Raw genomic sequence first — 22,325 nt, forward strand, 5'->3', positions numbered from 1 at the left:
GAAATTTTAATGAATTCTTTCATTGTGGTTCTCTTCTCTACAAAAATTTTGATCTCTCTTTTAGTTATGCAACAAAAACTAAAGGTCACTACCGAATAAGAAGATGAGATTTAACTCTAGAAATTATGATTTATGCTTCTGGTTTCTATTCATTCACGAAAAATTCTCCGGTTTTATTTTAATTTTGTGCAGTCGTACACAGACTAGGCGCAGGGTCGCAGTTGAATGTGTAGATTGGGATTAAATTCAAGATTATTTGGGAGGAGGAAATTTTAAATGAAGGATGTGTATGTACGACTTGTATTTACACTGGTACTGGGGATTAACGAATTGAATTGAGCGAACCAAAGAGAATGGAGTGTAAATAACGAGTATGCCCTGACTTGCGACTCAGTATTACAAATTTGTAAATTTAATATTATCGTCTTATTTATCCAGCTTAGATGTTTCCAAATTGAATTTATTTTAGTCAATAAAGCATAATATTTGAGTTTTAAGGAATTGACGGATTGGAAAAGTTTGAGGGCTAACGGTGTTTTAATCTGGATAGTTATTATTTTAATTTGAACGATTTGTTGTTTCTGGGGTACCTTATACATACCCTGATGAACGTCGTCATGGGAGGTTTGACGAACATTGTGAGGCTCAGAATTTTAATTTTGGTCCAATGGATATCTGTCGGTTTTTTAGTTAAAATAATTTGTTTAGTCATTTGTGTGAATTGAAAATTTGATGGAAATAGCGAAGTGATGAGCAATTGACGATTTGTTAATTTTTAAAATATGGATGGAATATAAAAGTCTAGGGAATAATGTCTCTTTTTGGGTACAATTCAATGAACTGCTAAAACGGGTCTTTGATATTTCTCTCTTGACCCAACAATTCTAAACATATTTACGAATTCGTAAATATGAAATAATCAACAATTGAAAAAATAATTGTTGCAATAATTCCTAAAATTAACAGTTGACAATTTTTGGATAAATCCAATTGTTTTCGTGATATTTATAAAATCATTTTAATTTGGGTACGTTAACGAGATTGATTCAGCTCTCATTTTATTGATTAAATTGAAGAATTCTCGTAAAACCACTCATCTCATCACAGCATCTCCAATTTTCTGCATTTCCCTCGTGAATTACGTCTTGCATCCTAGAATCGTTACATCCTTATAAAAATGTTAACGACGCAGGAAGTTCATCAGAAGAGGCAATTTCCTCGGATGACTTTGGTCGAGACAACAGCTGTCGTTAACAGTACCGAGAATTTCCATGGAAATTGCTTAAAGAGAAATCCGCAGACATAAATAACAATTTTGACGTTCATTAGTTACTTATTAGTTACGTTCATTAATTACTTATTCCGTTACAAAAGTGGAAGAAATTAAATATCTTCATTAACTCTTCGTGACGTGAACGCCTGATTAAATTCCACGAAATTGTTATTAATCGTAATTGCACGTTCTTTTTCCATCATTCAACCCAGGACACCCGAGTGATTAGATAATTATTGGTGACATGTACTGTTAATACGACTCATATACTAAACTGGTACGTGCCTCGTGGATCAATGCTGGCAATACCTTACATTTATGGATGAATTACACGAGTGTGGGAAGACACGTGTAGACTGATCACATATCTATCAGGGATAACATTAGCAAATTCTCAGAAAATTTTGTTACGTGAGGTGTACTATCATCCACTAAATTACGCAGTTGAATGAGAAAATACGTGGATTCCACGAGAATACGAGCTCATGAATGAATAATCAGTACAAACGAGACAAAAAAAATTCTCTAAAAAATTTCTCGTTTATTATTTCCAATAAATAAGCTACAAATACCAATAAATAATGACAAAAACCATATTTACAAGTGCTCCTGAACATCACAATGGCGCAGTGGATCCAATGGACCCAAGATACTTGGTGAAAGCAGCATAAAGCTGTCCAGCCCTCTGAGCCTCCTCAGCCCTGAGCTCCCTCAAGTCTCGATCCTTGCTGGCGATGATCTCCTTCAACTGCTTCCTCTCCCTCTCCCTCTCCCTGATCTCCTCAGCATGCCCCCTCTGAGCCTCACTCATCTGCTCATTGAGCCCACTGATCTGCTGGCACATCTTCTGCACCTGGCAGTCCTGCTCCTTCAGCCTCGTCCTCTCCCCCGCCAACTCCTCCTTCAGCCTCGCAGTCTTCTCCCTCTCAGTCTCCAACTCCTCCTTCAGCAGATTGTGCCTCCTCTGAGGCTCGATCAACTCAGTCTCCAGCGACCCCACCTGCCTCTTCAAGCTCGCTATTGTCCTCTGGGACTCAGTGAACTTCTCCTCAACCACGATCTTCTCCTCCTTCAGCTTCTGAAAAGCCTCCTCCAACCTCAGGTACTTCCCACTCACCCCCTCCATCTCCCCAATCCTCGCCATAACACCAGAAAAATTATTCTGCACCTCCCTCAGCTCCGCCCTGCTCTTCTGCAGCTGCAGCTGGCACTCCTCGAGAGCCTCTGTCGTCTCCTTCAACGTCCTCTTCAGGACGTTAATCTCAATCTTGTGTCTGTTCACCCTCTCCCTCAGCTCCCCCTTCACCCTGTGAACCTCAGTCTTACAATTCGCTATGACCTCCTCATACTGCTGAGACTTGCTCAAGAACCTCTCCCTCAGCCCCACGAGTGCTGCTGAACTCCTCTGCACATCCCCCTCGTACCTCCTCGCCTTCCCCTCCCACTCTCTGCTCCTCTCCTCAAGGTCCTTCTGATTCTCCTCCAGCTGCCTCTGCACCTTCCTCCAGGCCTCCTCGCTCGCCCTCTGGCTCTCCCTCATCCCCTCGATCTCCCTCACCTTCTCCTCAATTGCCCTCTCGCTGTTCGTCTTCGCCTGGAGCGCCTCCTCCTCCAGCTGGTGCACCAACGACTTCACTCCCTTCATCTCCTCATTCTTGGTGGCGATCTCCTTCATCAGGGTGCTGATCACAGCCGATCGCTCCTGGAGAATTCTGTTCAACTCAGCGATCTTGGAGACCTCTGAGTCGTGTTTGTTCGTGGGAACCTCCAGGGGGCGATTTCCGGATTCAGAAGGCCTCGACTGCTCCCCGATGATGTTCAGGGAGAGGATCGACTCGTTGAAGTCGTCGTCAGGGGGTTCAGGGTCCTGATGGTTCCTCAAAGGTGTCGACTCTCCCCTCCAGCCAGGTATTCTGCTCTTCTGCTTCACTTTCTTCTTCTTCAGGACAACGTCCTTCTCCACTGATTCATCACTCGTCGAGTACATCTGGCGATTCTCGTGGAGGACCAGGAGCCTGTGGCCCTGGAGGCTCCTGGAGATGTTCGAGAGCGACTGGATCTCTCGGCTCTGGTTCTTGAGGGTCAGGTCCTCGATCATCGCGAGGATCTCCTCGGGGATGCAGTTGCCCCGCAGGTTCAGCTTGATCAGGCTGGTGTTCTCCCTCATGGAGGTGAGGATCGCCTGACCCCCCTGCACCCCGAGGTTGTTCCGCCCCAGGTTCAGGATCTTCAGGGATTTGTTTCGTGTGAGGAGCTTGCTGAGGGCCTCGGCGCACAGCGGGGAGATCTGGTTGTAACGCAGGTCGAGCTCCTCGAGGCTGTTGTTGGAGGAGAGACCCTCGCAGAAGGCGGTGAAGCACTCGGTGTCCGTTCCCAGGCTGTTCCACTCGATGTTCAGGGTCCTGAGGGTGTGGTTTCGGTGGAATATCTCACCCAGCTGGGAGACGATGGGGCCTGCGATGTTGTTGCCCTTCAGGTTGAGGGTGGTGAGGGTCGAGCCCGAGGTGAGGGCCTCCAGGATCCGGCTGAGGCCCTTGGAGATCAGCATGCAGTCGCTCAGGTCCAGGGAGCGGACTGTCGAGGAGGAGGAGAGCACTCGACCCAGAATCTCGCAGACTGGGAGGACTATCGATTGACAGGGGAGACGGAGAATTCCGGTTGAACTGGAATTTTAGACAACGTGAGGTGACGAATACGTAGCGAAGCGGTGGAACGATTCAAGTCAGCTCTTGGATGAGTTTTCGAAAAATATCTCCGAATCTAAGGGGGATAGCGAAGTTTTCGTGACGATCTTTTTTATAGAGCGAATTGAGAGCTGCAAAAAAGGTGCAACGAAAATTGCGCTATCTGTCTTTGTTGCCGAGACATTGGAAGCTGAACAAAATCTGCTTAAAATGGTTTACCGCTTCGCCACTGAAATTCCGGGGACTCAAACAATTTTAAATTGTTGAATTTTGTTTTCCTCGCAGCGTAGCTGTCATTAATTTTATGGAAAAATTAGGACATGGTTTTATTGCATCAGGAATCGATGAAAATAGTAAGTTCATGAAGTGTAAAAAAGGATTGAGTTATAATCTTGACCATATCTCACTGACTCTAGTGTAAATATTGATATTCATTGTGATTAAAGTGACTAATGTTGAACAAGGCATAGTGTAGTGATCATAGTTCTCATCACAAAATACATAATACATAGTTCTCATCGCAAAAATATTCCATTAGAATCAGATCTTGCATCCAACATTTTCATTCATGTTTGTATCTCATGGGTTTGTTTTGATGTTTATGGGAAATGGGGTGTTTCTGTGCCTTCACATGAATTTACCTTGCGTTTGAAATTTTAGAGAATGTGGGGTGATAAATGTTGGATTGAATGGAATCACCAGAAATGTATTTCAGTAATTCAAATCATTTTAACTTTCTGAATTTTGTTTCCTTCCCAGTGTCGTTGTCATTAATTTTACGTAAATAATAGGACATGGTTTTATTGCATCAGAAATCGATGAAAATAATAAGTTCATGAAGCGTAAGTCAAATTCGTGAGGTATAACAGAGGTTTGAGTTATAATCTTGACCATCTCATGGACTCTAGTGTAAATATTCTAGTGTAAATATAAATAGTGTAAATATTTATACACCCTGATTTTTCGGTTTTCTCGCTCATCGCAAAAATATTCCATTAGAATCAGATCTTGCATCCAACATTTTCATTCATGTTCGTATCTCATGGGTTTGTTTTGATGTTTATGGGAAATGGGGTGTTTCTGTGCCTTCACATGAATTTACCTTGCGTTTGGAATTTTAGAGAATGTGGAGTGATAAATGTTGGATTGAATGGAATCACCAGAAATGTATTTCAGTGACTCAAACCATTTTAACTTTCTGAATCTTGTTTCCTTCCCAGTGTAGTTGTCATTAATTTTATGTAAATACTAGGACATGGTTTTATTGCATCAGAAATCGATGAAAATAATAAGTTCATGAAGCGTGAGTCAAATTTGTGAGGTGTAACAGAGGTTTGAGTTATAATCTTGACCATCTCATTGACTCTAGTGTAAATATTGATATTCATTGTGATTAAAGTGACTAATGGTGAACAATGCATACTGTAGTGATATATAGATCCTCGTTTCGCTCCCTAAAATCCATTTTTCGCCCATCGTTAAAATATTCCACCAGAAGCAGATCCTCGCATGGGTTTATTTTGATGTTTATGTGACTGGGGTGTTTCTGCACCTCCACATGCACTTACCTTGCGCTTTCCACAGCCCCCAGAATGTCCGGCTGCACCGTGATCTTGCGTTTGTGACACAGCTGCCTGAACAATTCATAATCACTGAGCATTTTCATGGGGAAATCACTTTACTCCAGTTTTCAGGGTTTGTTGACGGAAATTGGGGTGTTTTTTTCAACTTGACGCTTTTGATTTTGACGCTGCGTCGCCCGAGCAGCGTCACAATGCGGTTCCGGGAATCCCCGCGAGGTGACGCCGTCCGAAAATTCCCGTGACGTATGGCTACTGCGATGTTTTTTCTCGTGTTTTGATGAGGAGCGAGTAAACAATGCTAAGTGTTTTTGGAGCATTATGATCCGCTGATCAGTCGTTCGGAATTGAGATTATTTCGTATATTTTTGGGATTTCGCAATGTCTTCGTCGACGGTGAGTCGTTAATTTCGTTTGATTTATGGAGGATTCAGGGGGTTTGGGTTTTCAAGGATTTCTACATTTTTTTCTCCTTGAAGTCCTTGTCATCATCTGTTGTGGAACGTCAGGGCTCCATTTGAGATAAAGACCTCTTGCAATTGTGTATTTTTGCTTTTGAACTGTCGCAAATTCTCGTGAAGAATTAATCAGCAATAATTCTAAATCATCAAATGTTTGGAAGTTGTTATGGAACACTTTGTATTCAATAAAATGATCTATTTTTCATTGATGATGGATTATTCGTTGTATTATTCATTCGAAAACTAATATTTTATGGAATTAAATTTTTGTAATGCTAGTTGTGTATGAAAATCCTCAAATTTATTACTATTATTTATTAGTTTTTATTTATTCATCTTCTTTGGTGTTACAAAGTCCTCTTCTTAATGATTGGAAACCGTCAATTTCATTAAATTTCTTCTAAATTCATATTTTAATTTTAGAATAACTTTGTCTGATTGGTTAAGATTGAATATCACAGTTAGTCCTCACAAATTTATTACTCAATTTTCTAGATCAGAAATATTTTTTTTTCAGATGAACTGTTCATTTGTGAGAAGGAAATATTTAAAACATTAATAATTTAAATACGATAATTCACTAGCGAAGCGATAAATCGTTCCCAGTCGATTTTGACAATCGCTCAGTTTTCATTGAATATCTCGGAATCCGAGGCAGATAGCAATATTTTTGTTATAACCTTTTTTGTAGCTCTCAATTTTTCCCACAAAAAAGTTTCTTACAAAAAATTCGCCATCTCCCTTAGATTCAGAGATATTCCTCAAGAACTCAGCAAAGAGCTGCGTCGACCAGACCAAAAATTCTCAATTTCCCCAAATTGTAAACATGTTTCAACCAACAATTCCGTCTTCTCAAAAGGGATGTGACACCCTTCGTGTCCTCCACCTGCCCCCCTACATAACCGACGAAAAACGCGACGAGTTATTCAAGAAATATGGAGCCCTCCACACGAAGACAATCAGAAAGTCTGACAACTACTCAGCGACATTCGTCAAATTCCCATCGAACGAGGCTGCGACCAAGGCCTTCCTGCAGCTGCATCAGCTGGAGGTCAAGGGCCAGCATCTGTCGATAGAATTCGCCAAGAAGTCGATGGAGAGTGAGCTTGATGGCGAGACTGGGCACTCCGATGGTATCCACGGGGGTGAGGCAGGGGACACCGGGAATTCCGAGCACTTCCAGGCGTTTATAAAAAAACTGAACAGCTGGACGACGAATTACACGTTCTCACAGCCACCACCTCCCAACATATCGTACAAGTATCCACTGCCCACTAGGAATACTCTCATGCGGATTGCTATTCAACTGATTAGGGAGCCTGCGTTTTATACTCAAGTGAGTTGGATATTTTATGCTGGGGAGAGTGGGGCAAAATGAAACAGCGGGAAAACGACTATGTGACGCTATTCAAGCAAGAAAAATTATTTTTTATCAACTTTTGTTTATCATCTTTCTCTATTATTGGGAGTACTAATAATAAAAGAATAATAATTTTCTATTGGCCTTATAATTCAATTGATTAGATTGGGCCGATTACACTTTTCTGTTTTCATTCGATTGAAATTCAGCATCACATTTTCCTTTTCCCCCTCTGGGTCTTCCCGTGGGCCTTGCTCTGGACTTTAGATATTACTGTTTGGTTTTTTTTTCAATTAATCCATTGACGACAGATTCTACCGTCAAAACTTCTCAGTAATTTACCATGGAAAATTATTATTCTCATCAGTACTCCTAAGAATAAAAAAAGTTGATAAACAAAAGTTGATTAAAAAAATATTTTAAAAAAATTTTCTCGAAGCAGAAATTATTTCATTTGACCGTACAAAATTTTCAAAGATGAATAATGACTTCTCTTAAAAATATCCTCATAAGATCTTTAATAAATGTATATTCAGGTCCTGCATCTGATGAATAAGATGAATCTTCCTCCACCGTTCGAGGAACTGGATGAGGAGTTTCCCACTCTGAGGGAAGTTTATGATGTCGAGAATTATCGAGACATTTTCGGGAGAATGAGCACTGAGACTGAAGATATTAATGGTAAATAAATGAACTGATATTAATGATGAATCAATTATTGATAGGGGAGATAAGACGAATGCGACAGTTGTTCTCACTTTGAAGATTGAGAACAGGAGAAAACAAAAATTAAATTCCACTAAATTTCTCTACACTGAGAGAAAAACAAACACGTTGTCAAACAAGTCTTATTTGGGTCAACTAAATCGCTAGTTGAAAATTGTCAAAAAAGAATTTGTTTGGTTCGAATGTGAAAGTCTCAAACATGAATCATTCTTCTGCTTTCTGCAGCAACGAAATATTCACCTCAAGAGGCGGATAATTCACACCAGACGGCAAATTTATTAACAAATATTTTATCCATAAGTTACAAGATTGCTGTCATATCATTATTATTGTTTAATTTAAGGGTTAATTTCTTGTCTGTGATTATTAAACAGCCGAAAAGAAAAACTACTATCCCTTGTTTTGCATAAAACAAGGATTTTTCGGGAGCAAAATACGTATGGGAGTATCGAATAACGAAGGAGTAGAGAATGCAATTTTTTTTTGAACTACTAAATCTATTTTTGCGACAAAATTTTTTCATTCCAGCGCACTCTCTGCATGTTTGGCACAAAAAAATCCTTTTTTGATAATTTTTAAGAAACTATTTTCTTGGCACAAGTAAGACTTGTTTGAGAACATTGTCGTTTTTCTCTCAGTGTAGTCTTCCGCTTGAATGATTAATTAATCACTCGTGTAATTAATTCAGAACAGTTTTCACCCATTATTCGTGTATATTATTCACCCCCAGAAGATGAAGAAGAATCAGAAATGGAGTCTGACGACGATAAATCAAAGCCCGAGATGATTCCAGTAAAAAGACAGCTCCCCCAGTCGCGGAAGCGTTTAAAAATCCCCAAATTCGTGAATCCACTGAGCCAACCGACCCCCACAACCTCTAGCCACAAAACTATGAGACCAGAGGATGTATTCGAGTCCATGAAACTCGGGGATGCGAAGAACCTGAAGATCGATCTGAAGAACGTGGAGAAATTGGTGGATCCTGAGAGTAACAGGGCTGATTCCAGTGTTTCGAATGACGAAACAGGTGAGACTGGATTTGGTCTGATATTTCCAGCGAATGTTCATGATGGGGAGGAGGAAGAGGAAGAGAAGAGGGAGTTCATCACGTCTGAAGAATTGGCTGCCAACAGAATTTCAGCGAATGGTAATTGAATTTAAGTCGTAATTCTTGAGGCATTAATAATTAATTCAACTGATCACGAATGATTTACCGATTCCAGACCAAAGATTACTTCCAGTTTACCAGAATTATCATCCGGGCAAGGCTTCCTGCAGATTGTACATAAAGAATCTATCGAAACATGTGGAAGTGGACGATCTTCATTACATCTACAAGAGATATGTGTTACCAGGGCTGAATAATTCGGAATCTCAGTGAGAATCGTTGATTTATTGAAGGCTATTCATGGAAATTAATTGAACTGTTCGGCTTTATTGTTTGGTTTATGTTTTAATTTTGGATTTTCAATGATTAGGTATGACGTTCGATTGATGCAAGAGGGGAGAATGAAGGGCCAAGCCTTTGTCACATTCCAGAACATGGGACAAGCGCAACTAGCATTGAACGAGACCAATGGATACATCTTGAAGGACAAACCCATGGTCGTGCAATTCGCTAAAGCTGCCAAGAGCTAACAGTCTAGTTGAATTTACGTTTTTATGAATTATTTGTACATATTTAAATAAATTATTTTCAACACAATCTCGCCTGGGGAAATTCAATACTTTTGATGGAATTTATACAGAACTGAGTGGTGAATTGGGTCTTAAAATATTTAATTATGCATTATTACAATAAATTAATATAAATTGTGGGCATCAAAGGAAGAATCACGTGATAGTTAAAACTATTTTCGTTAATAAATTAGCAAAATGCTTCTGAATGGTCATTTTACACATAATTTTCTTCTATTCTATATCATTTATCGTTTTATCTTATTTTATTTGATTATTTTAATTTAATTTGATTAAATTAAAGTTCTTCTTTGATCAATTCTAGATTTCTTGTGTTAGAATGAAATCAAATAATGATGATATCTCTATTGCCTTGGAACTTCGATAAAATGGTACTAGAAAATCTTTTTTATGCATAATTGAATGAATTTGAAATACTATATTTGAAGTAACCTTCGGAAAATTCACTCAACGAAATTTTAGAAAAATTAAAAACTTGGAAAATCATCATAAAAATCAAACCAACGATTGCTACTATCGCCTTCATCTTTAAACTCGGTCAAAGGGGCACTGAAACAATTTTTTTAAACCCATCATTCAAAGAATTTAGAACATTGTTTTAAATATCGTGGGATAACGGATGTTTAAAATACCCCAAAAATTCAAAACATTAATATAAGAATTAAATTTTAATTAATATCGATGAACAGTCCTCAACAATACCTCCATTTGAGAAAAAGGATTATATTCCGTCAATTCATTAGAGAACAATTAAAGAAAAATTTGGTCACCGATGTGGACAGGATTTTCTAAAAATCGCATTTATATATATATATAAAATCAGAACTCAAATTCGAACGATTACCTTCATTCGAAAGCAACAATGTACTTGACTTGGCCTTTAGCTCTGTTTTCGACGAATATCTCCGAACCCAAGGGCGCTACCGAATTTTTCGTAACGACCTTTTTCATAGCCCTCAATTTGCCCTACAAAAAAGGTCATATCAAAAATTTCGCTGCCTGCCTTAGATTCCGAGATATTCACACAATCAGAAATTCTCATTTTCAATAAACCCAGAGATTTTCTTCCAACAACAGACTAAACAAACAAATCAATGTCAAAACTCAAATCTCCCGCCTTTTTCACGTAGTCCTCTCCCCCCCGTCCGTGCCGACAGCTCTCCCGCTACCAAAACAAACCCCGTAATCCCCAGAAATAAAAACAATTGTAATCATACCCCGTCCGCCTGAGAAAACACTCGTCATCAGCAAGCAAATTGAATCTTCTCTGAAGCAACGGTTCACTGACTCCATCAGTGGCAAGTCACAGCCGCGTCAGCCGGGGTCGGCGCCCGCCTGGCAGCTCCCTGGTACCCGTAAAATCCACCCGGGGCGTTGTAGTCCCCCTCCGGTTGTGTCAAGCCGCCGTGTCACCGTGTGGTTGAAGTTGGTGTTTGTTACATTCACGAACTGGCTGATTTATCCCGTAATCAGTGGGTCCTCGTGTTGTTCGGTCGTTCGATGGTGCTCCTCATTGGATCGAAATAAAAGTTGACTGAAAAAGTTGTAGTCCCAGGGGGAGAGTGAAGTCGCGCGTTGTTTTGAGGACAATTTAATAACATGGACGTGAGCATTCTGCTTCAACACATTCAGTACGCTGTACCAGTCGGTCTTGTACTTGTCTGTGCTGTTCTCGTATTCGCTTTTGGCTTCAAAAATGCCGAACAACCACCGTTTGCACAGCTATCGGCGGCCTCCGATGTCGAGCGCAAACAGGCGACTAAGAAACGCAGCAAAATCAAGGAGAAGGTGAGTCAGGGGGCAGTTTTGGGGGGCTTTTGCATGGGGAAGGTGACAATTGTGAGGATGAGTCGGCTAGATTGGTGGGGTTTCGTGCGTGCCATATGGAGGCGACCACTGGAACTTCGGGGCGATCAGCTGGAAACCGCTTAGGGGGGGCTTTCACCCAGTCTCACGGAGAGCTGAAGATTTTGCTTTATTTTTCGCAGGAGGATGTTTTGCCAGGCCGGTGGGGAGAGGGGGTGGATGTCGTTGCTGGAAAATTTGGGTTGACGTTTGGAGCTGATTTTTGGGAGTTTTTGGGGGGAGACAGCTACTGGGGGACTTTGGGGATTTTTTTATTGATGATTTTGTTAATTTCTTGGGGAGTTGAATTCCATTCAAATTTATTATGTTCAATTTTTCCCAATTAATTGTGTTCAATTTTTCCAATGATTTGGTAATTCAAATCCATGATTGAATCTCTTTTTCGTTAACTTTTGGGGGGAGAGGATTTCTTGAGTGGATGTCATTGTTGGAAAATTAGGATTGAAATTTGGACATTTACGTGGAGTTTATAGGGATTTTTTTATTGAGGATTTTGTTAATTTCTTGGGGAGTTGAATGGAATTCAACTCCCCAATTAATTATGTTCCATTTTTCTCAATTAATTGTGTTCAATTTTTCCAATGATTTGGTAATTCAAATCCATGATTGAATCTCTTTTTCGTTAACTTTTGGGGGGAGAGTATTTCTTGAGTGTATGCCATTGTTGGAAAATTAGGATTGAAATTTGGACATTGACGTGGAGTTTATAGGAATTTTTTGTAGGGATTTTTTTATTGACGATTTTGTTAATTTCTTGGGGAGTTGAATGGAATTCAACTCCCCAATTAATAATGTTCCATTTTTCTCAATTAATTGTGTTCAAATTTTCCAATGATTTGGTAATTCAAATCCATGATTGAATCTCTTTTTCGTTAACTTTTGGGGGGAGAGGATTTCTTGAGTGGATGTCATTGTTGGAAAATTAGGATTGAAATTTGGACATTTACGTGGAGTTTATAGGGATTTTTTTATTGAGGATTTTGTTAATTTCTTGGGGAGTTGAATGGAATTCAACTCCCCAATTAATTATGTTCCATTTTTCTCAATTAATTGTGTTCAATTTTTCCAATGATTTGGTAATTCAAATCCATGATTGAATCTCTTTTTCGTTAACTTTTGGGGGGAGAGTATTTCTTGAGTGTATGCCATTGTTGGAAAATTAGGATTGAAATTTGGACATTGACGTGGAGTTTATAGGAATTTTTTGTAGGGATTTTTTTATTGACGATTTTGTTAATTTCTTGGGGAGTTGAATGGAATTCAACTCCCCAATTAATAATGTTCCATTTTTCTCAATTAATTGTGTTCAAATTTTCCAATGATTTGGTAATTCAAATCCATGATTGAATCTCTTTTTCGTTAACTTTTGGGGGGAGAGGATTTCTTGAGTGGATGTCATTGTTGGAAAATTAGGATTGAAATTTGGACATTTAAGTGGATTTATAGGAATTTTTTAGTGATGGTTTTGTTACGTTCTTGGGTAATTCAAGGAAATGTTACGATTGGAGGTTCCAGGATTTATTGAAAATTTAGGGAATGCAATGGTCAGTTTTCTCACGAGTTTTCAAATCAAATCCATAATTGTGCACTCTTTTTTCGATTTTGGGAGGGGGGACGATTTTTTGAATGGCTGTATTAAAATTAAATTAAAAAATAGATTCAAGATAAATTAGAAAATTAGAATTAAAATTTCGAGTTAATTTCTGGAAGGTTTTTGGGGGAGAGACATTTACTTGGAGTTCATAAGGATTTTTTAATTAATGATTTTGTTAATTTCTTGGGGAATTTACTGAAATGTTACGAATGGAAATTTCAGGATTTATTGAAAATTCAGAGCATGTAATGTAATTTTCTCAACGAGTTTTTAATTTAAATCGATGATTGTGCACGCTTTTTCTTTATTTTTGGGGAGAGACGACTTTTTGAACGGATGTCAGTATTTAAAAAACAGATTGAAGATAAATTAGAAAATTAATGATATGTTATCTTTCCGAATTGTTGATTCATTGAAACTTTAGTGAATGTAATGTTTACCTTTTCAATGAATTTTAAATTCAACGGATGGTTTTTATTCTATCACTTTTTATTTTATCATCTGCAGAAAAGACTAATAATTTATTGAAAATAAAAAATTTTACGTTTGGTTTTTTCAATGTGAAATCCTGAAATATCTCTCAATCTACTGCATCCATCGAAAAATGTCATCAAATCCTTTTTTAGTCTCCGAATTTTCCCACAAAAAAAAATCTTATCACATTTTTTGCAAAATCGTCTAGTTTCGAGTTGTTAACATTTTGATTAAAATCGAAAAACCTAAAAAAGTTATTTAAATAAAACTTTCACTTTGTCTCTCCATAAAATTTACAATATCTTCGAAACTAGTGGATCTATCGAAACATGTCAGGAAAAAAAATTGTAGTTCTTGAAATTCCCCAAAAAAGTATCACAATTTTTCAAAAACTTATTAGTTCCGAAGATAAACCCACTGTTATTAGAAAAAACACCTTGAAAAAATTCATTCAAATAAAATTTTCAATTTTTCCCTTCGTAAAACTCTCAATATCTCGGAAGCTAGTGAATCTACCCGAGAAAAGTCAGAAAAATATTTCGTAGCCCATAAAATTCTCCACAAAAAAGCGATAAAAATTCTGTCGTTTTGTGAGTCGACAACTTTTATAGCCCATAAAATTCAAAAAGAATATCTCATCGCAAAGCGAAAGGATTCTTTGATGCATGCAGTATTACACTCAACGTCTCTCCGAATGACCCAAGAATTAATTCCCTCATGCCCTCACGCGGAATGCGTGGATGGTGGATATTTGGAGAGTAAAACTGAATTGAATTATTGCAGCGGACAACGAGTAATCAGGGAGTGAATGAGAAGGCCAGTCCTGCCAAGAAAGTGTCACCAGCTAAAACTGAGACGAAAAAGGCTGCCAGTAAGAGTGAGGATGTTGATGGTAAACTGAAGGAGAGGAAACAAGAGGAGAACACTCCTGCTGTTGTCAATAAGAAAGAGAAGAACCAGGTTAATGCTAAATCTGGAAAGGAGAATAAGGTTGAGCAGGCGAAGAACAAGAAGAATCTCAAGAATTTGATTCTCGAGAAGCCAGTTGATTTCGATGAGGGTGAGTCTTCCCAAAATTTCAATTCCTGAACGTGAACAACAATTTCATAAATTCATTTTCGATTCTGCAATTTTTATAATTATATTATAATAATCACTATAATTTTTTTTGGCTTGTAATTATTTTTTAAATCCTTTCATATTGTTTTTGTTTCCGAATGGAAGCTTTGTAATCGTTCAAATTCAAGTTTTGGATACTTTATTGAGCTCTATCAATCGCCATTAATTAAATTTTAATTCATTGATTAGTTTTTTAATTTTGGAATTTTTCGGTTGTCTCTCGATTCCTAAAAAAATGTTCTGAATTTATTGAATGGTGGCTTAAAAAATTTGTTTGGATGTCCTTTTGACCGAGTTCGAAGATGAAGGCGATAGCAATAATCGTTATTTTGATTTTGATTCCGGGGATATCTTTGAATATCATGCTTCAAATGAATTCAATCATAACTTAAAATACTTGTTTTAATACCATTAAGTCGAAGTTAAAAGACGATTACGATAGCTATATTGTTTGATTTGAATTTTATGATAATTGTTGAAAACTTTGAATTTTTAATGAATTTCCCTGAAACTGATCTTTCTGATGGTTTCTTCAAATGTGATGTTTCAAATTCATTCAAGTCTGTATAAATAAAAATTTTCTATTAACGTTTTATCGAAGGGCTGAGGGGAGAGATAGAACCGTAGAAAAGACAACAGATTGAATAGAAAAAAAGGCTAATAAGAATAATAATGATGATAACATTCAACTAAGTTGAGAATCTGCAAAAATTACTTGAAAAGAAATGTTATTCAATTTAATAAAATGCAACAAACAATGAATTATACATGACAGACGGAACTGATGTGCAAAATAACCATTCGGAAGCATATTGCTAATTTATTAGGAAAAATAACTACCATATGCAACACAAGAGCAATTTTCAACTTGATTTTTTGTAATTCTTGCAGGTGACTGGGAGCAGGCACCATCGAGGAAGGACAAGAAGAAGAAGAAGGAGGAAGAGACCCCGAAGAAGACTAAAAAATCTAAAAAGTCTGAATTGACGAATGATACCAAAGATAAGGAGCAGGATAAAATTGAGATTAAAGATAAGGTTGCCAAGGAGACGCAGAATAAAGAGTTGAAAGAGAAGAATCAGAAGGAAATTGTTTTGGAGCCAGTGAGCAATGAGGTCGTTGATGAACCCGAGGTTCCTGAGATAAAGGAGGAGATAAAGAAGGTAATGATACTCGACTCTGGTTAATGTCGATGACGACTAAATATAACTGGTTATGTAAAAGTATTAACTGACTATTTTTTGGTTCTATCAGGTCGAGAAATCGGAGAAGGATGATAAGAAACTCGCCAAATCGAAGAAGGCCAAGAAGATTATTGATGGGGAGAATAATGCAGCCGTCACTGAGAAAAAAACACTGGAGAAAGTTCTGGCCCAGGGGGTTGGGGAGGTGAAGAAGATTGAGACGGTTGAGGTGCAGAAGGTGGAGACAGTTACTGAGAAGAAAGCTCCAGTGTTCGATGAATTAGGAGGTAAATTATCCATGTCTAATGCTTTATTATTCATTAACGCACATCACACAATTGAATAAAAATATTCACCATTGAAATTATTTGGATTCTCTTAGGATGAATAATTTAATTTATCGTGTATTTATATTTTTTCAGACACATGGACAGAAGCAAAACCCCAGAAGAAAAGTAAAAAGAAGGCACGAAAGGACAATTGAAGCCGTTCTCCCCAGCAAAACGTAAATTGGGAGTATTTTCCCACAAAAATAGCGCTAAAAAACAAAACAAAATCAGAACATCGAGGGAATGATCAGGAATCCCCACCCGAGGTGGAAATACGGTGGACCCTAGCCAAGCATGGGTAAAAAAAATATTCGACTCAGTTTTCAACGATCGAGTGAGTCTCTTTCAATTTCCATGTACATAAAAACCTGGGTTTAATTTTTCTAAACCCATAGATTCTCTTCTCTAGTAATAACTTGTATTACGTGGATCGCTCATTGAGCTATTGTCTCTTCAATCAAAACGAGAAAGCCAATGAATCATTTGATTGATCAATGTCGAGTGGTTCCTCATAAGTTATTTCACCCCTTCAGCAGGATCACAAACTCGGTTGATTAATTTATATTGTAATTGATCGATGGAAATACAGATGTGCCAAGAATGGACAGTATCGTGTCAGCACGGTGGTAATCACGCTCAAGAATAAAAGAATAATTCTTTATTTTCAAATAAACTGAAGAATTAAAAACACTGTCATGCATTCTGAGCCAAATACATTCTCATTGATAAAGGTCAATTTATAAAAGCAACAGATATCTAACAAAAACATCTCAGACAAAATTTGTTTGCAATATAAAACCGTTTATTTTTGTTTCTCCGCTAGACATTTTCAGTTTTTGCCTCTCACTCAATTTTCATGAATGAAAAACGAAACAAAGTGCGGCTTTACACATAAAATAATGACACTAGTTGTTAAATTAAATAATAAAAATATAAATCATTGTATTTTAGTATGAAAAATAAATGAATAATCGATACCCTTGCGACAAGTGGTGATAGTTTACGATGCGGGTATCGATGCACTATCAATGCATTAGCAGGAGACGATATATTTTGGGTAGTTGTACCATTGATTCATGGGCTGCTATTATCGTATGAATTTATTGTAACTGAATAAGAGAAACTACTGTAAGCATCAAATTGCACATTGTGTTGTTGAAAATCGTATTTTACGGGAGAGGGGCTACAATGGTCTACTTCAATCGTCAATATTTCGAGATTGGCAGAGTAAAATTCAAACATCTTTTTTTTTTATTTTGAAGCCCTCAAAATGAAGCTCGACTCGCCCAAATCGAATCACTGGGTCGGGAGATATTGACGATTTAGGTAGAGTGGTCTTACTCCACCCCCGTGTGAAAAGACAATTCAGTACATGTTATGTGATAGGTGTACCTCGAATATGTTCTTATTAAAAATAGTACATCTCACCTGATGCTCTCGAATATCTCCGGAATCACGATAAACTTGTAAACTCTTCATCACTGGTAATACGTGTTGATATTATTAAACATGATGACAATTGCATTCAGCTGCATGTTCTGGAAATAGTACTTAAGATATGTCAGAAAGAAATAATGATCATTAAACAGAGAGAGATGAGAGAATAGAGAACTGATGTGTGATTTGTTGATGTAAAATTTTCTCAATTATTTGGATTTAGACTATTTTTATAAAGATTAAAAGAGATGATATTTCAGATCAACGATATATTTAACAATTCGACAGGGTTTCAATTCAATTGGGCCTGAATATGTTGTAAATTGTTGGAGGGAATGGGATAAAGGAATGTCATATTTTGAATAATAACATTTGTAAATAAATTAATGTAATGGGGTAATAAGTGCTGATAATAATGGGGATTATTGATTGTAATGTACATGTCTTGTAATTGCCAATGAATCACGGCCTAAATCCGTGACGCTTTTCTCTGGAAAATTGCGTGAATGTTCACGTCCTTTATCGAATTAGTTAGGATAAGGGGATTAATTAAAGGGGTGGTAATTATATAAATTGCATGGCGTTGAGGGAATAATTGCCAAAATGACATAGTCGTAATGTATTCGATTCTTCAGGACGGGTGATTAATTAAACAAATGAGGAATATTGAGGATTATTAGGTAGGATCGCATAATTGTTGTTGTAATTCTATGAATATTATATTTGTATATATGATCATTATATATGAATATTATATTTGTGTACGATGCATGGTTTTTTAGTCTTCAATTTAGATGCCTGGGTAGGGGGAGGCGATTTATTCGACTATTTCAATAAAGACTATTGTATATTTTTTCAGCATTTACATAGTGGTCCTGTTTCTTTGGCTATTTTGGGGGATTTTCCGGTGGTATTTTGGGTAATGCAAGTGTCATTAACAGTTTTTTTTTAATCGTAGAATTTTTGGAGGAAATTGTGAGGGAGGAATTTGGAAGATGATTTTTTGGGGAGAAAATGTTCTCAATTATCCAACTTTCTCAATCATTTATGTGCCCACAAGCAATTTTGAATGGGAAGTGAAGTTTAAATTTCGAAGAATTTAAACAATGAAATTACTGGAGAAAATTGTGGAAGTACTTGAATATCTTTGAAGTGCATGATGATTGTATCGTTTATTTGTTTGGGACCATCTGAGGAAATTATGATCAAATAAAGAAAAGAAGAATTTGAATAATTTCTTTTATTCCTGCATTCAATATTTCCTTGATCACTTATCATGAATAGGGTATTTTAGGTTCATTTTCATATTTTGTTTCTTCTATTTTGGTGACTAATTACCCCTGTTCTGGACTCCAAGTGTTATCGACATTTTTTTAAGATCACATTATAAATTTTTAATCATTTTTTATTCTTTCGCAAGATGAAAAACATGAAATTAATTCTTTATTGGAAGTTAAACTCGAAGAATTTTTATTGATCAAGAGAAGATGTGAATAGACGAGACGTAATAAATCAGAGAATTGAACAGAATTTATTCCTGAACATTTTCCAGTTGTTTTAGCATAAGAACAATTAGAACAGGCACTTAATAAGGTGTATTTGTCCCTCGATGGGAGACACTTGAGGTAGATATAATCTATGTTCAATTCCCCTTTACACTGGAACTCTTAATTACTTATTAGAAACTTCAGTAACAAAACTTATTGATACGTATCATTCGCCGGGTGTACATTCTCTGCCCAGATAATACAAGTAAAATAAAGTAAAATGTTTAAAGTCTAAGAAGAAAGGGCCTTAAGTGGCCTTGAAGTGATCATCAGTACGTGTCGTGTAGATGTGTCCCTCAGACACAAGGAAATCAAGGATTTCATCGACCTTTGATGCCAACTGAGGCGGGACTTTGCTTTTCAACTCGTTCCTCTCGATCCCAATGTCATGTTCGTCCACTTGTTTGATGAGTTTGAAAACTACTCCTTGGTCAGGGGTCAAGCCATGTGTACTGGGGTCGTCGTTGTCGACTGCACCTGCATTTGCCTTTGGACTGGACAGTCCGATGGTCTTATGGCGAGCTGCCATGGTAACCTCCAGGAGGTGATTCAAGACCTCTCCGTGAGTCACTGAGGGACGAATGTTGAGGATGAATAAATGTCGGGATTCCTCTCCACTCTCTCGGAGGCAGCCATGGATGATGACGTACTGGTTGACTTTTATGTCCATTGGGTCAGAGGCTGTTGTAGAGTCTGTCTCCAACCAACGGTAGCCTGTTATTTTACCTGTGGGGGGACGAGTGACGATTGGATTATTCCACGAAAGGAAGATTGGAATTAACATGCCCCAACAAAACCTGAATTAAGAGTTTTTCCCACAAAAATAGCCCTAAAAACGACTAAAAATCAGAACCTTCAGGGCGTGATCAGGAGTCTCCACCCGGGGTGGAAATACGGTGGACACTAGTCAAGCATGGGTAAAAAAATATTCGACTCAGTTTTCAACGATCGAGTGAGTCTCTTTCAATTTCCATGTACATAAAAACCTGGGTTCAATTTTTCTAAACCCATAGATTCTCTTCTCTAGTAATAACTTGTATTACGTGGATCGCTCATTGAGCTATTGTCTCTTCAATCAAAACGAGAAAGCCAATGAATCATTTGATTGATCAATGTCGAGTGGTTCCTGATAAGTTATTCACCCCTTCAGCAGGATTACAAACTCGGTTGATTAATTTATATTGTAATTGATCGATGGAAATACAGATGTGCCAAGAATGGACAGTATCGTGTCAGCACGGTGGTAATCACGCTCAAGAATAAAAGAATAATTCTTTATTTTCAAATAAACTGAAGAATTAAAAACACTGTCATGAATTCTGAGCCAAATACATTCTCATTGATAAAGATCAATTTATAAAAGCAACAGATATCTAACAAAAACATCTCAGACAAAATTTGTTTGCAATATAAAACCGTTTATTTTTGTTTCTCCGCTAGACATCTTCAGTTTTTGCCTCTCACTCAATTTTCATGAATGAGAAACGAAACAATGTGCGGCTTTACACATAAAATAATGACACCAGTTGTTAAATTAAATAATAGAAATNCTTCAGTTTTTGCCTCTCACTCAATCTTCATGAATGAGAAACGAAACAATGTGCGGCTTTACACATAAAATAATGACACCAGTTGTTAAATTAAATAATAGAAATATAAATCATTGTATTTTAGTATGAAAAATGCATGAATAATCGGTACCCTTGTGACAACTGGTGATAGTTTACGATGCGGGTATCGATGCACTATCAATGCATTAGCAGGAGACGATATATTTTGGGTAGTTGTACCATTGATTCATGGGCTGCTATTATCGTATGAATTTATTATAACTGAAGAAGAGAAAATACTGTGAGCATCAAATTGCACATGGTGTTGTTGAAAGTCGTATTTTATGGGACAGGGGCTAAAATGGCCGACTTCAATCGTCAATATCTCGAGATTGGCAGAGTGAAATTCAACCATTTTTGTTTCAAGGTATCTTTTCAGACTTCAAAAAAAAATGAGGCGTGACTCATTCAAATCGGATCGTTTGTTCGGGAGGTATTTAAGATTTAGCAAGGCTCGTTCTACCTCTCTGTTATTTGTTAAACCGAATGGCATTGCTTTGTGATGAAACAAAGATAATTACCTGTCTCATCCTCAAGTTCATAAGCAATTTTGGTGGTGGCCTCAGTGATCTTCGTGACAACAGCAACAACACGAACAGCTGAAACACTATTATTTCCATATTGCTGTAGGGACTGTGGAGTCTCGTGCAGCAGACTGCCAATCATAATTGGCAGGATGATTTTGTTGTCCTCCCTCTTCTTGCCCTCCTTCTGTGTCTGCTGGGCTCCTGTGTTGTAACTCTCGTCCATAAAACCTCCCTCCGATTCACCGGTGTTGAGCTCTCCCCACATTTTGCTAGCTCTGCTCCTCGACTAGATTAAATTGATGATTAAATCGTATTGTTTTTCAATGAACTCAAGATTTTTTAGCGCTGAACCGGCTGATTTGTGTAGCCTGTCTCGACCAGTCTCGACTCGTTCGACGCGGGAAAGAACGGTTACATACTACGCCGTTCGTAAGAGGGGGGGGGGGGCGTTCGTACTTCCCAACTGTACCATCTATGGCTGTCCACAGATTTGTGAAAAATGCGAGGGAACAACTGTACACAACCACATCTGTGCACGGTCCTTGAAGTCGGTCAAAAAGTGTCGGTAGAGTAGAAATTGCTTTCGTTTTATTTGCAGTCGATATTAATTATGGACTGCGCCATGTATGTGTCCCACTATACCACAAATGATCGTCAGAACAAGGTCCGCGATTCTACCGGATGTCCACTGTTAATAGACCTTTTCATTCTGGAAATCTAGGGGAAATATTTATTTCGTTCATTCAACGAAAAAATCTCCGAAAAAACCATGGAAAATTCTGATAAATATTGAACTTTACAATGATATACACTTGAGCGCTCAAAAACCATGATTTATATGTAAATTCGATAAAGT

The 22,325-nt window shown here is 37.7% G+C and overlaps 4 protein-coding genes across 5 annotated transcripts; 2 read left to right on the forward strand and 2 right to left on the reverse strand.

The window, feature by feature from the left end:
• Window positions 1-1,819: 1,819 nt before the first annotated feature.
• LOC107041425 (leucine-rich repeat-containing protein 45) lies at window positions 1,820-5,713 on the reverse strand. The gene is made up of 2 exons (XM_015261994.1): window positions 5,526-5,713; window positions 1,820-3,936 (listed from the first exon to the last, which is right to left on the reverse strand). Exons 1-2 carry the CDS (start codon window positions 5,621-5,623, stop codon window positions 1,890-1,892), a joined length of 2,145 nt encoding a protein of 714 aa, XP_015117480.1. The 5' UTR covers window positions 5,624-5,713; the 3' UTR covers window positions 1,820-1,889.
• Window positions 5,714-5,789: 76 nt separating this feature from the next.
• Window positions 5,790-9,789, forward strand: LOC107041427 (RNA-binding region-containing protein 3). 2 transcript variants are annotated; one of them, XM_015261995.2, is made up of 6 exons: window positions 5,790-5,933; window positions 6,858-7,334; window positions 7,895-8,039; window positions 8,815-9,231; window positions 9,308-9,461; window positions 9,563-9,789. In XM_015261995.2, exons 1-6 carry the CDS (start codon window positions 5,919-5,921, stop codon window positions 9,720-9,722), a joined length of 1,368 nt encoding a protein of 455 aa, XP_015117481.1. In that variant the 5' UTR covers window positions 5,790-5,918; the 3' UTR covers window positions 9,723-9,789. The 2 variants fall into 2 exon arrangements, with proteins under 2 accessions (XP_015117481.1, XP_015117482.1); XM_015261996.2 differs by having other exon boundaries at window positions 8,818-9,231.
• Window positions 9,790-11,178: 1,389 nt separating this feature from the next.
• Window positions 11,179-19,016, forward strand: LOC107041419 (uncharacterized protein DDB_G0286299). The gene is made up of 5 exons (XM_015261989.1): window positions 11,179-11,570; window positions 14,500-14,776; window positions 15,727-15,998; window positions 16,090-16,306; window positions 16,442-19,016. Exons 1-5 carry the CDS (start codon window positions 11,382-11,384, stop codon window positions 16,501-16,503), a joined length of 1,017 nt encoding a protein of 338 aa, XP_015117475.1. The 5' UTR covers window positions 11,179-11,381; the 3' UTR covers window positions 16,504-19,016.
• On the reverse strand, window positions 19,011-21,899 carry LOC107041420 (replication protein A 32 kDa subunit). The gene is made up of 2 exons (XM_015261990.1): window positions 21,464-21,899; window positions 19,011-20,058 (listed from the first exon to the last, which is right to left on the reverse strand). Exons 1-2 carry the CDS (start codon window positions 21,732-21,734, stop codon window positions 19,580-19,582), a joined length of 750 nt encoding a protein of 249 aa, XP_015117476.1. The 5' UTR covers window positions 21,735-21,899; the 3' UTR covers window positions 19,011-19,579.
• Between the last annotated feature and the right edge of the window lie 426 nt (window positions 21,900-22,325).

This window comes from Diachasma alloeum, unplaced genomic scaffold, assembly GCF_001412515.2.
Source record: "Diachasma alloeum isolate Michigan unplaced genomic scaffold, Dall2.0 Dall_scaffold_00364, whole genome shotgun sequence".
In the NCBI taxonomy this organism is placed as follows: domain Eukaryota; kingdom Metazoa; phylum Arthropoda; class Insecta; order Hymenoptera; family Braconidae; genus Diachasma; species Diachasma alloeum.